Below are 17,007 nucleotides of genomic sequence, written 5' to 3'. Positions count from 1 at the left end.
TTGGATGTTAAACCAACCTTGCATTCCTGGGGTAAAATCCCACTTGGTCATGATGTATTATCTTTTTACATGTTGCTGAATTTGGTTTGCTAGTTAAGGATTTTTCTGTCCATATTTGTAAGAGATATTGTTTTTCTTTCTTGTGATGTCTTTGTCTAGTTTTAACATTATGGTAATACTGGTCTCATAGAATGAGTTGGGAAGTGTTCCTTCCTTTTCTAATTTTTGGACAAATTTGTGAAAAATTGGTATTAATTCTTTAAATGTTTGGGAGAATTCAGCAGTGAAGCCATCTGGGTCTGGGCTTTTTGTTCTGGGTACTATTTTGATTAAAAAACTCAATCTCTTTACGAGTTATAGGTCTATTCAGATTGTCTATTTCTTCTTAAGTCAGTTTCAGTAGTTTGTGTCTTTCTAGGAATTGTCCATTTCATGTAGGTTATCTAATTTATTGGGATATAATTGTTCATAATATTCCTTTATAACCCTTTCCATTTTTGTAAGGTCAGTAGTAATGTCCCCTATTTCCTTTCTGAGTCTAATAATTTGAGTTTTCTGTCTTTTTCCCCTTGGTCACTCTAGCTAAACATTTCTCAAATGTGTTGTTCTTTTCAAAGAACTAGTTTTTGGTTTCACGGATTTTCTCTATTTTTCTATTCTTTATTTAATTAATTTCATTTCATTAATTTTCTCTCTAATCTTTATTATTTCCTTTTTTCTACTTCCTTTAGGTTTAGTTTGCTCTTCTTCTTACAATGTCTCAAGGTAGAAGGTTAAGTTATCAATTGAGATCTTTCTTCTTTCTAAATATATACATTTACAGCTGTAAACTTTCCTCTAAGCATTGCTTTAGTTGTATCCCATAAACTTTGATATGTTGTGTTTTCATTTTTATTCATCTCAAAGTATTTTCTGATTTCCCTGGATTTCTTCTTTGACATTGGTTATTAAAAGTGTGCTGTTAGGGCCGGCCCCGTGGCTTGGTGGTTAAGTGAGCGCGCTCCACTGCTGGCGACCCGGGTTCGGATCCCGGGCTCGCACCGACGTGCTGCTTCTCTGGCCATGCTGAGGCCGCGTCCCACATACAGCAACTAGAAGGATGTGCAGCTGTGACACACAACTATCTACTGGGGCTTTGGGGGGAAAAATAAATAAATAAAATCTTTAAAAAAAAAAAAAAAAAAAGTGTGCTGTTACTTTCCACATATTTCTGAATTTCCCCATTTTTTTCCTGCTGTTGATTTTTAATTTCATTCCACTGTGGTGAGAAAACATAATTTTCTTTATTTCAGTCCTTTTAAATGTATTGGTTTTTTTATGGCCTAGGGTATGGTGCATCCTGGAGTCTGTTCCATGTGCACTTGAGAAGAATGTATATTCTGCTATTGTTGGGTGGAGTGTTCTATAGAGGTCTGTTAAGTCTAGTTGGTGTATAGTGTTCAAGTCTTCTCCTTCCTTGCTGATCTTTTGCCTAGTTTTTCTATCAAACCTATTCTTTTTTCCATAGCATGTCTCACCTTCTAACTCATTATATACTTTGCTTACTGTTTAGGCTTGTTTATTGTCTGGTAACTCCACCATAACATAACCTCCATGGCAGCAGGATTCTTCGTTTTCATTCACGGATATATTCTATGTGCCTAGAATGGTGCTTAGCTTAGCACACAATGGTTCTCAATAATATTTGTTGCATGAACAAATAAATAAAGCTTTTAAACCACTGCTTGGCACAAAATAACAGCCCAAGAAATGCCAGTTGTTGCTCTTGTTACTGTTAATGTAAAGTTGTGCAAGTGTTTTTTGATAACTATACCAAGTCATCCTTCTAAATAACCAATAGCAAATACTTCTGAATTGGCTGGTAGTGGTTTGAAATAGAAATAGAAAATGCCTCTTGTTGGCTTTTTTCCAGAAAAACTGAGCAACAATGGGAAGAAATTAAACTTAACAAATAAAAAGAAAATATATCATGTGTACATACTGCACTAATATTACAGGTATTCTCTATAATCCATTGAAATCACTGCCTCATACATACAGAAAACTGCAGGCTGGTGCACCTGAATGATAGATACATGGGCAATCAAAGACAATAAAAGTAGAAGAAAGCAGGGAAACAATTCTGAGACTTCTCAGGACCATAAGGATCCTAGTGATTTACCTGTAGGAAAATAATTTAATAATAATAAGGTATTGGATCATAGGGAGAATGATTTCTGGATTCATCACTGTGTATGAGGACAAACAGATAAGAAGTGCTTCCCAGAAGCAAACTGATTTGATGTATGAAATGCTTTAGGAAGGAAGAAAAGGATACATATTTTCAGACCCAGCCATACTCAGAGAAATCTAAAAAGTACAACTTAAGGAAAAAGCTAAAGATAGAGCCTGTAATTTTAACATGAAAAAAGAACATCCAGAGTGGTTTAGTACATGGAGCAGCTTCTGTAAACTTATATTTTTAAAATTCCTTGCTCCTGGCCATCCCCAAACTATAGTTATAAAACCAATCTCAGTAAATGACAACTTCAGATAAAAAAGAAAATGACAAACTTGAAAGAGTAATAGATAGGGTATAATTGTAGCCACTGAAAAGCAGCAATTTTAGAGTCAAGAAGCAAATAATTTGATTTCTGCTCACCAGATATGTTTGATATTTTTCCTAAAGAAAATAAAGTCAAAATCTGTAATAAATAGCAAATATAAGGAAATTTACTACTATTATTTTTCTTAGTTAATTATTATATTAATGTAGAAACATCCACTGAGGAAAAAGAGGGTAGAAAGTGAAAAGCAGAGAAAAAAGCTTTAGAAGGAATCAAACAAAGAACTGGCAACTTTTACTAAACTACCACCTTAAGTTTCCATCCCATCTCTTTCTCTCGTCTTCCTACCAAATTTCTTGAAAGAGTGTTTACATCAGCTTCCGCTTCCTTATGACAGATCACTTGTTGCTGGCAAGTAACTAGCTTGGGACTCTGCTTAAGTTTTGGGCAGGATGGCCTGTATTTTGAAGGTATCAATCCCCTTTGCACCACAACTTCACAGCTGGGCAGTACAGAGCAGAGACAACAATCTGAGAGGATAAGAGGGTTGCCATAGAAACATTAACAATAACCTTTCCAAACATTAATCTTGTTCATGGTTTGCTGAAAAATGGATATTTTTGAGATGAGAAGCTGTAGTGACACAGGAGCCATTTCAGTATCAGCCCATTACGATAATTTTTCGAAGTCAGCAGGTAAGATGAATTAAGTGAACCTGGCTCTTTAGAACTGCTGCAGGAAACAAATATTAGGCATAACTTGAATGTGGTGGCTTATGCCCATGTTCTACAGTTCCATGTTTTTAAGCTATAAAAAGAGCAGAAGTTTTATTCTAAAACTAGCCTGTCATTTTTGTAATGGACACATAAGTAATGAATAACCAATGAAACAATAAATTCCTTTGCAATAATTTCTAGCTCCCAGCTGCTGGGCATGTGGATCTGCTGACTTGAATAAGTTCTATGAAGCCAGCCACAATCAAGTTGGGGTAGACTGAAGGGAAGAAGCCACCTCACCGGGCTGGACATGCATGCCTTGATAAGGACCTCAGGACTATATTAGGTATACATTTCATATCTGCAAACGTGCCGTCACCATGTCCCTGAAAACGTTTGGTGGCAATGAAGACTCTCAAACAGTTACAAGGTGAAATACAGAGTTCTGCCCAATCTGGAAGCTCTACCTTCCTGTTAGGAAAGCTGGCCTGGCTATCATCAGATCTCAGTTCTCTAACACTGAAAGAATCCTCAGGTTGGCTCAATCCTTGAGGATTCTGTCCTCAACCTTTAATGTTGTAGACTTATTTCTTTAATTACCACTGATGATTTTTTACAATCTCAAATCCTTAATTGTTTGAAATTCCAATCTTAAAAGTTAAATGTGGATTAGAAAAAAATGAGAAAAACCAACAGTATATATGATAAAGGGGCTAAGAAACAATGTGAGAAAATAGAAGAAATAAATGAGGAGAAGTGAAGTCAAGGGTCAGGCTGTGGCATAATTTAGACACTCTAAATTGAACTCAAATAAGTTTTTCTCTATGACCCTACTTGGTTTGAAAATTACTATTTTGCAGAGCACTCTGACTTCTGATACTTTTGTAAAAAGTGCTTTATACATTAACAGTATCCTTAAAAAATGTGTCAAAACAAATCTCTTAAGAAGTTACAATTAAATTTAGACTTCTAATTTAAAGCATTCATTTGAATATATACAAGGAACTGTGAGCAATAAACTGGAAAACACCATAGGAAGGGGCTTGCTTCAGCTCAACTGCATTGTGAGTTAGATGGATTATAATTTACTGTACAATTTGTTCTTAGAAGCAAAGGGAAATTCTATTCCTAAATCATCTATATCCTAAGCCTACCATAACAGAGCCTGAGCCCAGCTGGAGGACGGTGGCATTTAGTTATTTCATCCCTTTTTACTACAGAGTTTCTGATAAGACCCATTACATAGACCTAAGGGAAAGGGCAGAGATAGTAGAGGGGACAACGAGAAAGGGGAAAAGACTACTTGGAAATACAGGTATAAATAAGGAGACCACTGGGAAAATAGAACTACCCAGCAAGTACTATGATTTTGAGATATATAACTGCATAAATGCATACATAATCATTTTCTCTAGAAATTACATTTCAGAAAAATTCTATACATTTTATATAACCTGGAATAGCTAAAGAAGTACCTAGTATAAGGCAGGAAAAAAAGATCATGAATGTTGAATGATAACAAATATAGGAGAAAATAGAATAGAGACAAATGGTAAATTGTTGGAGGAAAAATGAGGTTTCCTATGGATACATGCTCTTTTACTAATGAACTAACGATCTCATACCCAGTGTTTGCTTTGAACGATTCATTATGCAAAGGGTCTAGAGTCTAAGAAAACAATCTCCTCTATCCTCTAAAGATCTGGCAATTACAGCACAGCTGGTATGATAATTTCATTAATAACTTGTGGGATAGTACACTGGCGCCGCTAATGCCAAATTACAATCAGTCACAAATACTACTCCTTCAGTTTGCTAAACAGAGAATATATTATTGAATTTCTGCTTTATTTCAATTGCATCTGCTCCATGAGTCAGAATGCGGAGCAAAATCTAAAGTCTTGGAAGACTTCTCTCCTATGTAATTCCTGACACGTTGTATAAGAACCAGGGACTTTGTGGCTTGAGAGGCATAACAGAAGAATGAAGATGATACTGTATGACATATAATCCAAAGCCCCAAAAAGCTATTTCACATCAAAAGAAATACTGTTAATCTTAGTGGGTAAAGGAAAAACATATAACAGACAACTAAGACCCAAGAGAAGGTCTCATGAAAATAGATACTAACTTCAGGGTTTTATAACTTTTCAAAAATAAATCTGTTGTTCACATTCCCTGATACATAATTCAGCCAACTTAAGAGCTCTAAAATGAATGTCTCGAACTCCAAGGAGTGGAGGAAGAAAATATGTCCTGCACATCAATCAATTAAGTTCCATTTTATTGGCTTGTCGAGTATTTATCAGCAACTTTAAATCCAAGAATTATAGGAGCTCGAGATACCTGGCATCTTTGGGCTCGCAGACTACTCTGCCTACTCTTAAACATCTCTAGGGCACACGGACTGTCATTTCAAATGGTGATCCATTATGGTGCTCAGCTACCCTCCTGTCAACAAGGCTACTTTCTTTCTTTCCTACCTATCTTGGAAGATCTCAATACAATCCTATTTTATTTTCCCAGATGAGCAAACCTGGTGATGCGACATTTCTTTTTCAGTTCTTTATTCACTAGACTTGTTTTTATTAAACACAGAGGAAATCTGAGCTAATTCTAAAATCACTTTCACGTTCCTCTCTGCCTTTAATCACAAAGGGGGAATCTTCTTCGGCCTTTCAGATCCATCTTGAGACACAGATCTCAAAGTGACCCTCCTCGGTTGTGTCAATTCTGGTGTGCAAAGAGGTTTTTGAGTGTTGAGGGAGGAAGATTTAGATTTCTTCAGAGAAGAAACCGTAATTTTCCCTAGACATACACCTTAACTATTCCTTCAAAATCCATGAAATTGTATCTCTTCATTAATATTTATCTCTGATCATTATCCTTGATTGCTAGAATTTAGCAAGATTTATGTAAAGATATACATCTTATCTATCTATCCATCCATCCATGTAAAATATACAAAAGAAGGGAATTAATCTGATATGACATAAAGAAGGTAACAGGCAGCCACTTTTGCAGGGTAATTACAAGAACTCTTCCATCAAATCCTGCTCAAAACTTGATCCTGAAAGTAACAAAAAGCTGGGCAACACCAGTTCTTCATGTCTCCGTTCACTGTCCTTACAGGAGAGCTAACCAAATGAAAGCTCTCGCATCTGTGTGAAAAACTAGAGGTACATTTTCCCTACCAATCTCCAGACCTAAAATAAAATCAGAAGGCAAGTTTCTCAGCAGGGGCAGTACTGTCATTTTGGTAGGACAATCCTTCACTGTGCTTGAATGTCCTGAGCAAGTCAGGATGCTTACAATCTCAGCCCTGCCCCATAAATGTAACGGTGCTCCCAGGTGCTGAGACCACTAAAAACGCCCCCACACTCTTTAAAACCCTCCTTTGAACTTCAGTCTGCCCCCGACGAATGCTGCAATCTATCTAAGTCCTGATGATAATTTTAAAAGCTTCCCTGATACACACGGGGGAGAATCTGATATTCTTGAAAATGAATATGCTCAATGCAGCATTTTTAAAAATTTAACGAAGCCAATACAAAAATATATTGCTAGAGTATTACGGGGAGTTTTATTTTCATTTGGTTCATACTGCCAGTAAAGAATGGAGTCTGCCTATCAGGTGAACAGAACGATTTCATAGTCCCAGAGTCCAACCTGCTGCAGACAGCGGGAACGGAAGAAATTAGCCTCAGCCCGCACGTTCTGCTCAAGAAAAGTTCAATATTCCAATTAGAATTCTGGAGAGCGGAGGATCGAAGACCACGTGTAACACTTTCAAAAAAGCTACATCCTTAAGGGCAAATGTACAGGTTGAGACGCCAAAGGACACAGGCTGAGGAGAATCAGGAAGGAAGGGAGGGAGACAGCAACGAGGCAGGAACCCAGATAATCTCAGAAAGCAACCTGAAATTCCAACTCACTCCTGCCTCAGTTCTAAATCCAATCACACATCTACAGGGAGCTGCAGAAGCTCAGGAAAGGGTTCAGGCGAGAGTCTGACCACTCTGCAGAACGTACAGCACGCGTCTAACCTTTGCTGGTTTTCGTAGGCTCTGAGGACACGCTTCCAGTCTTCTTCTTTTTTCTCGGGACAGGGACACACTTCCGGTCAAATGTAACAGGACTATATTGAGGGAGGCTGTTGAATTTTTTTTCAAATTCTTCATCCAGCTTTGCTGAGCTAATAAAAGAAGTGGGGGGAGGGATCGATCAGCACATGGTGTAAATATTTAAACAGAAAATGATGCAAGATATAGTTTATGATATTCCATTTGAAAACAGGGTCCCTGAGAATTAGGGCATTGTTAATAAACTCTATGCAAGGACAAAAAATACCTTTTCAGAAATGCTTGAGAAGATTTACCAGTACAGTTTTCTTAGTAAACTCACATGACAGGTTATGTTATTACCTTAGAAAAGCAGGAACATTATTTAAAATATCAGAATATTTTTGAAGTGGAGAATTTGCCATTCTCTCCATTGGCATGGGAACTTTTCATTAATTTCAATACAAAGCATATTCCATCCAGACACATTTCTCATTCTGAAGATTCTTATATACATATATATAGGCAAGCTTATTGGTAATATGGTATACAGGTAATTTTGTAAGATTAGTTTTTAAAAAAAAATTATTGACTAGTCCTTGATTAAAACATACACAAAGAAAATGCATAAAAATATTCTGAATATCAGAAAAAAATTCTAGAGAGTTGACCAGGATGAGGATAAAACATTCAATGAGAAAAGCAGAGCCAGTTTTCGTGAACACACTGGCAGAGAGGCCACCCACTTTAACGCAAACCACCAATGACTTCAGAAACGCCAGCAGCAAATTTGGGAAATCCATGGGCTGCTCTAAGGGCCCCACACAGCAATGGCAGCATGCCTGCTAGATTCTAGGCTGGCTGCTGGCTTTCATTTAGTGAGACTTATTAACTAAGACACAACCCTGGAAAAGCTGCAGGAGAACCGCTGTGCTTGGCAGACGGAAAACGGAAGGGGTACTGGGAAGAGGGCAGTTTTGAGCACCAACTTACAAGAAGCTACTAGCTAATGTGTTGCTGCTACCTAAGGGGAAGACTTGAGATGTGTCCACCTAAAACGGTTCTCAGTTGTGGAGGAATGTACAAAAGTTGGGGAGCAGAGATAAGACAGCCAGGTGACCATGAGAATGGTCCGAGGAAAAGGGCCTGGGCTAAGCTGCATCAGAGCAGTGGAGGTTGGTGGGTGGGGTGATGCTCCTCCCTTAATACAACTGTCTTTCCTCATTCAGTCCAACAGTGTTAAAACTAATGGAAGATCAGCTACCATCTGAAACTACTAGGATGCTATCAGAAAGCTATCTACAAGTTGTGAATTTTTCAGATAATCTGAATAACCAAAAGGAAAATACAAAAATGCAAGATATAACTCTTAAGGTCCCTTGGGACTTTTTTTTCTTTTTTCGACTAGAATAATCACCTATGCTTTTCTTGGAGAAGTCTATAAAATTAGAACCGCCAATACTGAGTGAATTTTTCTTGGCTACAGTTAACTAAAAAGGTAGCACATTTTCTATGATAAAAAGGTTTAAAATGCTCATTTAGAAATCTCAGAGAAGACCGACAGGAACTGGCATTTCTCACTGCTAACGCACTATGTTGGAACAAGGCAAGCCCAGCGGGTCTCACTCTGACAGGCCAGCATTTAAATGGAGGGAAAGAGGAGAGACCAGAGGTTTACTGTTGATTTAAGCCTGTAGGAAACCATACGTTATATACATGTGGCTTCCTCAGAAATCATTAAAAACAAACAAAAACAACCCCCACACCAATCTCTTTTCAGGGACGGATTTCCAAAAGATTGTTTCACTTTTCTTGTTCCTCAAAGAAGACGGGTGAAAACATCCCTCTCACAGCTTCAGCAGTTTCCAATGGCAGCATCAGAGAACCTTCTGTTGGGAGCCTAATGCCTGCTTATTTCCCTAGGACTTCATACCGTCTGCAAAGAGACCTGCTCTTCTCTTGGTGTGTAGACCCACAGGGCATTGAGAGTGCCAGGCATTGGTCCTGACACTCAATGGTCACTTTTTAAGGAAATCTTGCATTTGAAAATATCATTTGACAACGACATATGTGAAGATTTTCATGCCACTGTTTAAGCAAAACTAATTTGAACTACTTCGGACTTTTAAAAATATTGGAAAGGAAATATATATAAATATATCATCTCAATATAAATAATCTTGAGGAATCATCATTATGAAAAATAATCCCCTCACCCCTTTGTGATGATCTAGAGCCTCAGAATTAACCAGACTTGAGAGCACTGTAACTTCCAAGGAAAAAACATATTATTCCACAAACAGAAATGCAAATATTTACGAATAAACCAAATATGATACTCTCAATGCATAAAATTTGCATACCTTTAAACACACTTATGAAAAAATACTGAAAATATAAAAATGTACTTATTTCTATTCAATGCATTCTTTTCAAATTAGGCTAATAAAAAATCTCAAAGCATTTTCAAAACAGTACAACTGAATATGTAGATGCTTTCCCCAGCAAAATAAAGGACTGGATCTCCTAACTTAAACTAACAAAGTGCTTTATATTAAGATTGGTATTAGGAGTCTTTGGCATAACATAAAAGATGAAATAATTCTCGATGATTTTATCTTGATGTATGCTATTGCTTGATACTGCATTTCAATACATAATTAATTACTGAATAGTCTCTGTACCAGGAAAACATTCAATCTAATATTTTTATCTTAGAGCAATAAAACTTGTTATAAACAAAGTAAGATTAGAGGTAGAAACCTAATTTTATTTACTTTACATTTTTAGCTGTCATTATTTTATAAACATATGTACATACCTTTAGAAATATTAAATGTAAACATACTTATAATAATATCCACCGTACACTTCAGATGAGAAAATGCGTCCTGGCGATTGACGGGTTTCCGATATCACACCACTAAAACATGGTGGACCTCAATTCAAACTCAGGCCTGAGTCTAAAATCGACATACTTTGGACTGTACTTAAGATGTGAATGACACTGTCACTCACACAACTGTGTAAACAGCAGGTATCCTGTGACACACTCGATTTGTATTCCCTCACGCGTTTGCTAAGACTGTAGTCAGTGCTGCATGAGTACTCAGAGGATAAAGCAATCAGTGACCTGTGTTTACCTTGAACATCCTGCCACACTTGGGGTCTGTGCAGCGTGGCTGACTGTGCTCCCAGGCACTTACCCGAGGAGAGAGTCTTCCCTCGGCTTTGTCTTCTTGAACTTCTTGCTCCCACTGGTCCCACTCTGGTTAAACGTCCAGCTTTCCTCATTCCAACACCCTTCATGATCGGAGGAGTTTCCTTTTCCTGAGCTTCGTTTCCCTAAGGAAATTCAAGACAAAGGATGTCCTGGGTATACTGGGATGGGAGGGAAATCATCTTAGTTGCTTCACAAGTGACCTCTTAGGTATCGTTTGCACGATGCTATCTGTAACTATTTCGGAGTTCCCAGAATGATTCATGACAGACTACCCTTAATAACAGAACATGCAAAAAAGTGACTTACAGACTCTAGATCAACTGGCCTGTCATAACTCAACAGGTACCTGTGTGACTTCAGAGACAGACTAATTACTACTAGCTTTTCCATTAAAGAATCAGCCTAAAGTGTGGGAGCCCTTTCCTGGTGGGCATTGTTTATTCTAATTTCCCCAAGACTTACTGGAATGGCATCCCTGGAGAACTATACTCCCAACGATTCAGGGCTGGTTAGACCTACGATTCATACATCTCTAGTGGGAATTCAGCTTGGCAAGTAGTCCCCTAGCCAGATGTATATTTTAAAGTAGATGAATTTATATGAAACACTCTATGGAATAAAGGTATAGACATTAACTGGTTTGGGGATACTGTTATGTTCTAAAGAGGCCTTCACTTCAATTACAGTTTTAATTACCTAATGGAGAGGGTTAGATAAGTTATTTGCTTCTGGAGCCTACAAGTCAAGATTCTGCCAAACACATCTGCTTGATTCAGGAAATTTTTCCCATCAGTTCTAAAAATCAGATTAACATCTCCAAACATGCAATAATGATTCTTGAAAACAAAAAGCCAGCCCATTCCAGTAAAAAGAAGGTGTGAATTACTTCGAACACTTGTATCCCGAGAACTACCTACAAAATGAATACAAACTCTCATCAATGGTGGAAGAAAACACATAGGTAAAATGACAAATGTATACGAGCTATAAACCATAAAGAACTGTACAAATGTAAAACATTTTTTTGATACTATATTGTTCTTTATGGTGGTTCTTTTCAATAGGTCTAAAGGAAGAATTCTGCTTGGTTTCCACATTCTTTTCAGATTTGCAGAAGTCACTTACCTCTGTCAACATTAGCTCGCAGAGAGGTGAGCATGCCCTCAGACACCAGGGTTTTATAAAGAGCACCTTTGCAAGACCTCTCGGATTTCCGGGAGCCACAAGTCTCTATTTTTCTGTGACAGTCACTGTCCTCAGGCTTGGCCTGTCCCGATAGGCTTGGCGGTAATGCATCTTCCGTGGGGGTCAATGGTTCTGCTTTTATACCCTCTGGCACCTCACCAGAAATGTTCTTGCTGGCAGAAATACTAATGAAATCTGGAGGTCTTGACTCTTTGGTGATATCTGAGGATTTCTCCTTGGACATTTTCTTCTCTCTGGATTTCACTTTTTTCTTTGGTGGCTTGGCATCCAAAACGCTTCCCTTGCCGCTCGAGGATGTGCGGACCTTCTTGCGAGGGGATTCTCCAAGCTTTTCAATGCCCCAGTCTCCCTTTGCAACGGCTTCAATGGTGTATATGACACTCTCGATGTCAGACTCTGAGGACTGCCTCTTTTTGCAAGTCTTCTTGGGTGTGGATTTATCATTTCCGTGTCGATCCAGTTTGCTTTTCTTCTTTTTCTTTTTTAGCTTTTCTGGTTTGTTTAATGCTGTGGGATCCTCGATGATCATAATTCCATGAGGATGGCACATGTGATCCTTTCTGCTGGGAACATCGCTTATTATTATCTTGCTACTGGCAGAGTAAGAAAAATCAGGGAAGTGACTACATTTTTGATCTTCCTCTAATTCTTCCTTTTTAATATCTTTAGGATCTTCCATTTTTAGAGACATTATATCATCCATTTGAACCTTCTCAAAATTTCTTAATTCCTTAGAATCTCTTACATGTTCCTTAGCTGATTTTTCAAACTCTGCTTCCTTCTGTAACCTGGATTCATCTGTTTTCTCCATTTTTATTTCTCTTTCTTCCTTTCCCTTCTCCAATTCTTTAATTCTTCCACCATCTGATTCTTTTGCTTTTATTAGCTTTGATTCTTCTATTTTCACCCCTTCTGATGCCAGGCACATCTAAAGTTAAAACAAAAATGGGAGAACAACAAAAAATATCCTTGTTATTCTATACTCGAAATTAGCTTAAACTTTTTAATTATATCCATTTTAAAAAATAATCAAAACACACTTCAAACTTCACAATAATCAGTCCACTTCTGCCAAACTAACTTAAATGATTCAAATTAATCAAAGGCTTTAGGCATTATGATATATTAACTAAATCTGAGACAAGCATAGTCCCGAATTCTCTTTTTCCAGCTTCATCAGAAGCTTTTCCTATGAAAACGAGATTTGGTAGAAGGAGGATGGACCCAGAGTTGAAGGACCTGAGGGTGAGTCTTAGTGATGCTCCTTGCTGACTGTGCACCTAGAATGCTAGGTGCATCCTCGCTCCTCTGCTGCCTTTGTAAAATAAAAATGATGGTAAGGATAGTTGTCTCTGAGGATTCTGAGGTCTAAGTGAGATGATGGATTTATGGCAATACTTAGTAAATCACACCCAAACTCTGTTCAGATGTTTGTCTTTTCTTTTTTCTTGGGGAAATGAGGAAAACAGCAACAATTTCTACCTACCCACTTGAAATTAGAAATGATAAGACAATTCATTAAACAACTACAGAAGGTTCTGGTTAATGAACAAAACATTATAGGTCCACAAATGCTGATGGATAACTTGAAGATCACAAAAGTTCTGAAAACAAAGTGAGTGTTTTTTTAAAAACTCATTTGGTGGCAAACTCGATCTGACCCAAACTTGGTTTGCTGTAAATTCTGACCAGAACTAATGTGAAACCGCTTAAGGTCTTAATTTATCTCACTTAACGACCATTCATATGCTTTTGCTATCAGAAACTTCATGCATTTGCATATGTATTGTGGGAATTAATTGCACATTGTAAGATACATATACTGTATCATTTTCCTAAAATCTGAAAGATTCTGAATACCAAAACACATCTGGCAGCAATTTGGTTATGTTTTTAAACTCCCCAAATTTCACATATAGGGCATTAAAGGAGAAACTTGCCATCTTCCTCTCCAGCTCCCAGGTACCTGGAAACTTCAATCTAAAGCTACTTTCTAGAAGGGGAAATTACAGCCTATTGTAAAATTCGTTTTCAATAACTAGGTTTTCATTCATAAATACTCCCTGCAAGGCCCCCGACAGCCAGGCCCTGTGGAGGTCACTAAAGATACAAAGATCAATACGGTCCCCCCTCTGTCTTTGAGGAATCCAACCCGAGCTGACGATGCTGATTAGGCCACGGGCAGCACAGGAATTCTTAGCTGTTACTCATTTTACCTATTCTGTATTAGCAACGGAGAGGAAAAAGAGTATTGAGGCTTGCTGAGCCCCAAAATGAAGCACGTGAGCAGGAAACTGATTCCTGTTTGGAAAAAGTCACCTTTTTATCAAATGGCCAATTGTCAGGGATCGTTAACATCCGTAAAATTCATTTTTTTAAATGAGTAATACATTCATTTAAATATCACATGCTCTTTTGCCTCATTTTTTCCCTTAGTACTTTCAGTAATCGCAAATCTTCCTGTTATGATTAGTGAGCCTGGGAAGAAGCTGGAGAAAGGGTGGGGAGAGGCACACAGTGCAAGTTTTTTTAAAAAATGAATATGACACGAGTGCCCGGCCCTTCAGATCATTCACAGGGAAGATCTGAAATATTATGGATTTGCAACGGAGCTGTCTTTTTCAGGAAATCATGTAAGTTAACTTTCGGACCTCGGCAAGTAGTTTTGAGACTGAGAAACTTCCCTTTATTAAACCCAACCACAAATAAGATGAAGCAAAATGTGATCTTAAATTAATTCTGAGACACTGATCCATTTACTCTTTGCTGCATGTTTTACTCCCATGGGAGAGCTGCTGTTTTTGTATCAATTTTGAAATAATTTTTATTTTCCTTTCTCAATTATCCTAGCCCTTCATGAATATTACTATCCTGTGTGGAGAGAGACACTATACCAGTTCTGGAAAAAGGGCCAGAAAGTCATCCTCAAAGTACATTTTATGGTTTTTCAACCATTGCCACTGTGGTAGCCTTTAATAAATCATCTTGGGGACCTTCTATCACAGAGGCGCTGGTTTTTACAGTGGTATGCCAACAATGTGCATTTGCACAGGTTCATCTCAGCAAACCTAATACTTTAATACTTTGCAAACTCTATTCTCTGCTTCAATATATTTCACAATGATTCTCCTCATCACCTCTGATAGGATTCTACAGCTAGGAATGAAATGGAACAAATGCAGACATTCACTCTGGGGACATATTCTGGGAAATAGCATAATATTTCTTGTGAAGGTAATTACACCGAGCACTAGTCATGCTTTACTTCCTTGTTTCAGGATCTTAAAAAAGTTTTTTTCACAAATAGAGTATGTTAATTCTAAATTACAAGAAAAACAATTATATTGCTGGAAGTTAAACTATAAAAATAAAACAACTCCAAATCAAAATCTACAAATCACAATTCTCACTAACCAAAAACCAAAACAAACACAAATCAGACCCTCAGAGTTGGGTGTCACCCCGGAGGCTATCTAATTTAACATTCTTCCCAATGCAGGAATTCATTTTACTGCAGGATTTCTGAAAGTTAGTTATCCAATTTTTTTGCACAAAGACAGTGACCATATTAGAAGGCAGTGCTATTTGAAATTTTTCAAATATTGAGCAAAAATCTATCACCCCACCATCCTAGTTGTTCCCTGAGCCACATACAGTAATCCACTCTTTCTCTCATATGACAGACTTTCAAATCCTGGAAGACAGACTTTATGTTACCATAAGCCTCTTCTCCTGGCATAACGTCCCATTTCACGTAACTGCTCATGACATGTAAAGGCTCCCCGACCTTTCAAAAGCTGGGTTCCCCTTTTCTAGATGCAGTTTTGGGTCCTGAAGTGAGAATGGGCTTTATTGAAATAGGCTGGTTCATGACCACAGCTTGCTTGCCTAAGACCAGACAGTGAGCTATGTAGCTTAGACTTGAACCCAGATGAGGAAATAAAGGCTGAAAAATGGTAAGAGTACATCCTCCACTGGGCTGTTGTGAGGCAAAAGTGAACAGATGTGTGCAAATACAGCTGTAAACAACGTAAAGCTTTACAACATTGGGGTTGGGGAACACTGATGCTTCAATTTAGCAACATCTTTCTTAGATGAAGTTCCTAGCCTTCCTGTAACACTCCAGATAGAGAAGTGGAATTATCTGTCAGTTGATAGGGACACTCCTTATCTCTAATGGGGCCTAAAGATGAATCCCCCTTCCACCTGTTTTAAAAAACAGGTTCATACATATAGGTTTGTATTGGGCTTGTGATCAATTAAAATCCCGAATTTCTTACCTACATAATATGCTAGGAAGCTTGGTCTCTCCCATTCCATATCTTTACATTTTTTTCTATCTACATGCCAAATTTTCCATTTTTCCTTATAAAGTTTACCCTTTCAAAATCTGAATTAAATTACCTCCCAGTTTTGCGTTACAGACACACTTGATAAAGCTTCCTTATGTCTTCATCCAAATCTCTGGTAGGACACAGCCAAGGACAGAGCCTTCTGGCAAACCTCTAGAGCCCTTTCATCAGGTTGATCTGAACATTAATGAACTTCAGCAATCTAACAATGTTTTATAATCCGATCTCAATTCCCCCCATCTTATCCTCAAAGATATCACAGGCTCATCTGTCAGAAGTCTTGCTGAAATCCGGATACAATAGGCCAGCAGCATTCTCTTAGCCTATCTTATAACCATACCAAACGGAGGATGAGGACGGCTTGTGCACCAGGCAGGATCTACCCAGGCAAACAGAAACAACACAAAGCACACCTAGCTGAAGGAATTTAAGGCAGGGAATAAGTTGGTTACACAGGTCATGAAGAGCTGAGACATCCAAACAGGAGGTGGTGAGGCAACCCAGGGATTAACAATAGCAGGAAGCCACAGTAGAGGCAAAGGGGGAAGGGTCCCAGTGGAAGAGGGAAGCACGGTGGGCCTCTCAGGAAGGAGCTGGACACAGGGAAGACATGCTGCCTTTGCTCTGCCCCCTCTCCTCCTCCCCGCTTCCCTGCACATCTCGGCCTCTATCTTCCTCGCATCCCCCAATCTCCCACCAGCGTCTCCCACTGGCTGAACCCAGCTGGAAATCAGGCGACACAGGAACCCAGGAAAAGCAACCTGTAGCCATCTGGGATATAAGGCAGCATGCAAGCCAGACTCTAGGATAGCACATTTGACAACGACTTTTTTGGGGGATATTTCGATAATTCCCAATTTTCATCTTCTTTTCCGAGTTCAAACATTATACTATTAGAAATAA

The 17,007-nt window shown here is 38.2% G+C and overlaps 1 protein-coding gene across 14 annotated transcripts in view; it reads right to left on the bottom strand.

The window, feature by feature from the left end:
• Positions 1-17,007, bottom strand: part of BBX (BBX high mobility group box domain containing) — a 260,883-nt gene that overhangs the window by 23,311 nt on the left and 220,565 nt on the right. For all 14 annotated transcript variants that reach the window (XM_087439547.1, XM_087439543.1, XM_087439546.1 and 11 more), the window contains 3 exons: positions 11,672-12,680; positions 10,530-10,668; positions 7,309-7,457 (listed from right to left, as the gene is read on the bottom strand). In XM_087439547.1, the coding sequence (XP_087295673.1) occupies positions 7,309-7,457; positions 10,530-10,668; positions 11,672-12,680 (1,297 nt within the window). The remainder of the gene's footprint in view (positions 1-7,308; positions 7,458-10,529; positions 10,669-11,671; positions 12,681-17,007) is intronic.

This window comes from Ceratotherium simum, chromosome 15, assembly GCF_057802395.1.
Source record: "Ceratotherium simum simum isolate JZ-2026a chromosome 15, ASM5780239v1, whole genome shotgun sequence".
In the NCBI taxonomy this organism is placed as follows: Eukaryota; Metazoa; Chordata; class Mammalia; order Perissodactyla; family Rhinocerotidae; genus Ceratotherium; species Ceratotherium simum.
The sequence above is the reverse complement of the archived record's forward strand: the minus strand, read 5'-3'. Positions and strand labels throughout refer to the sequence as shown.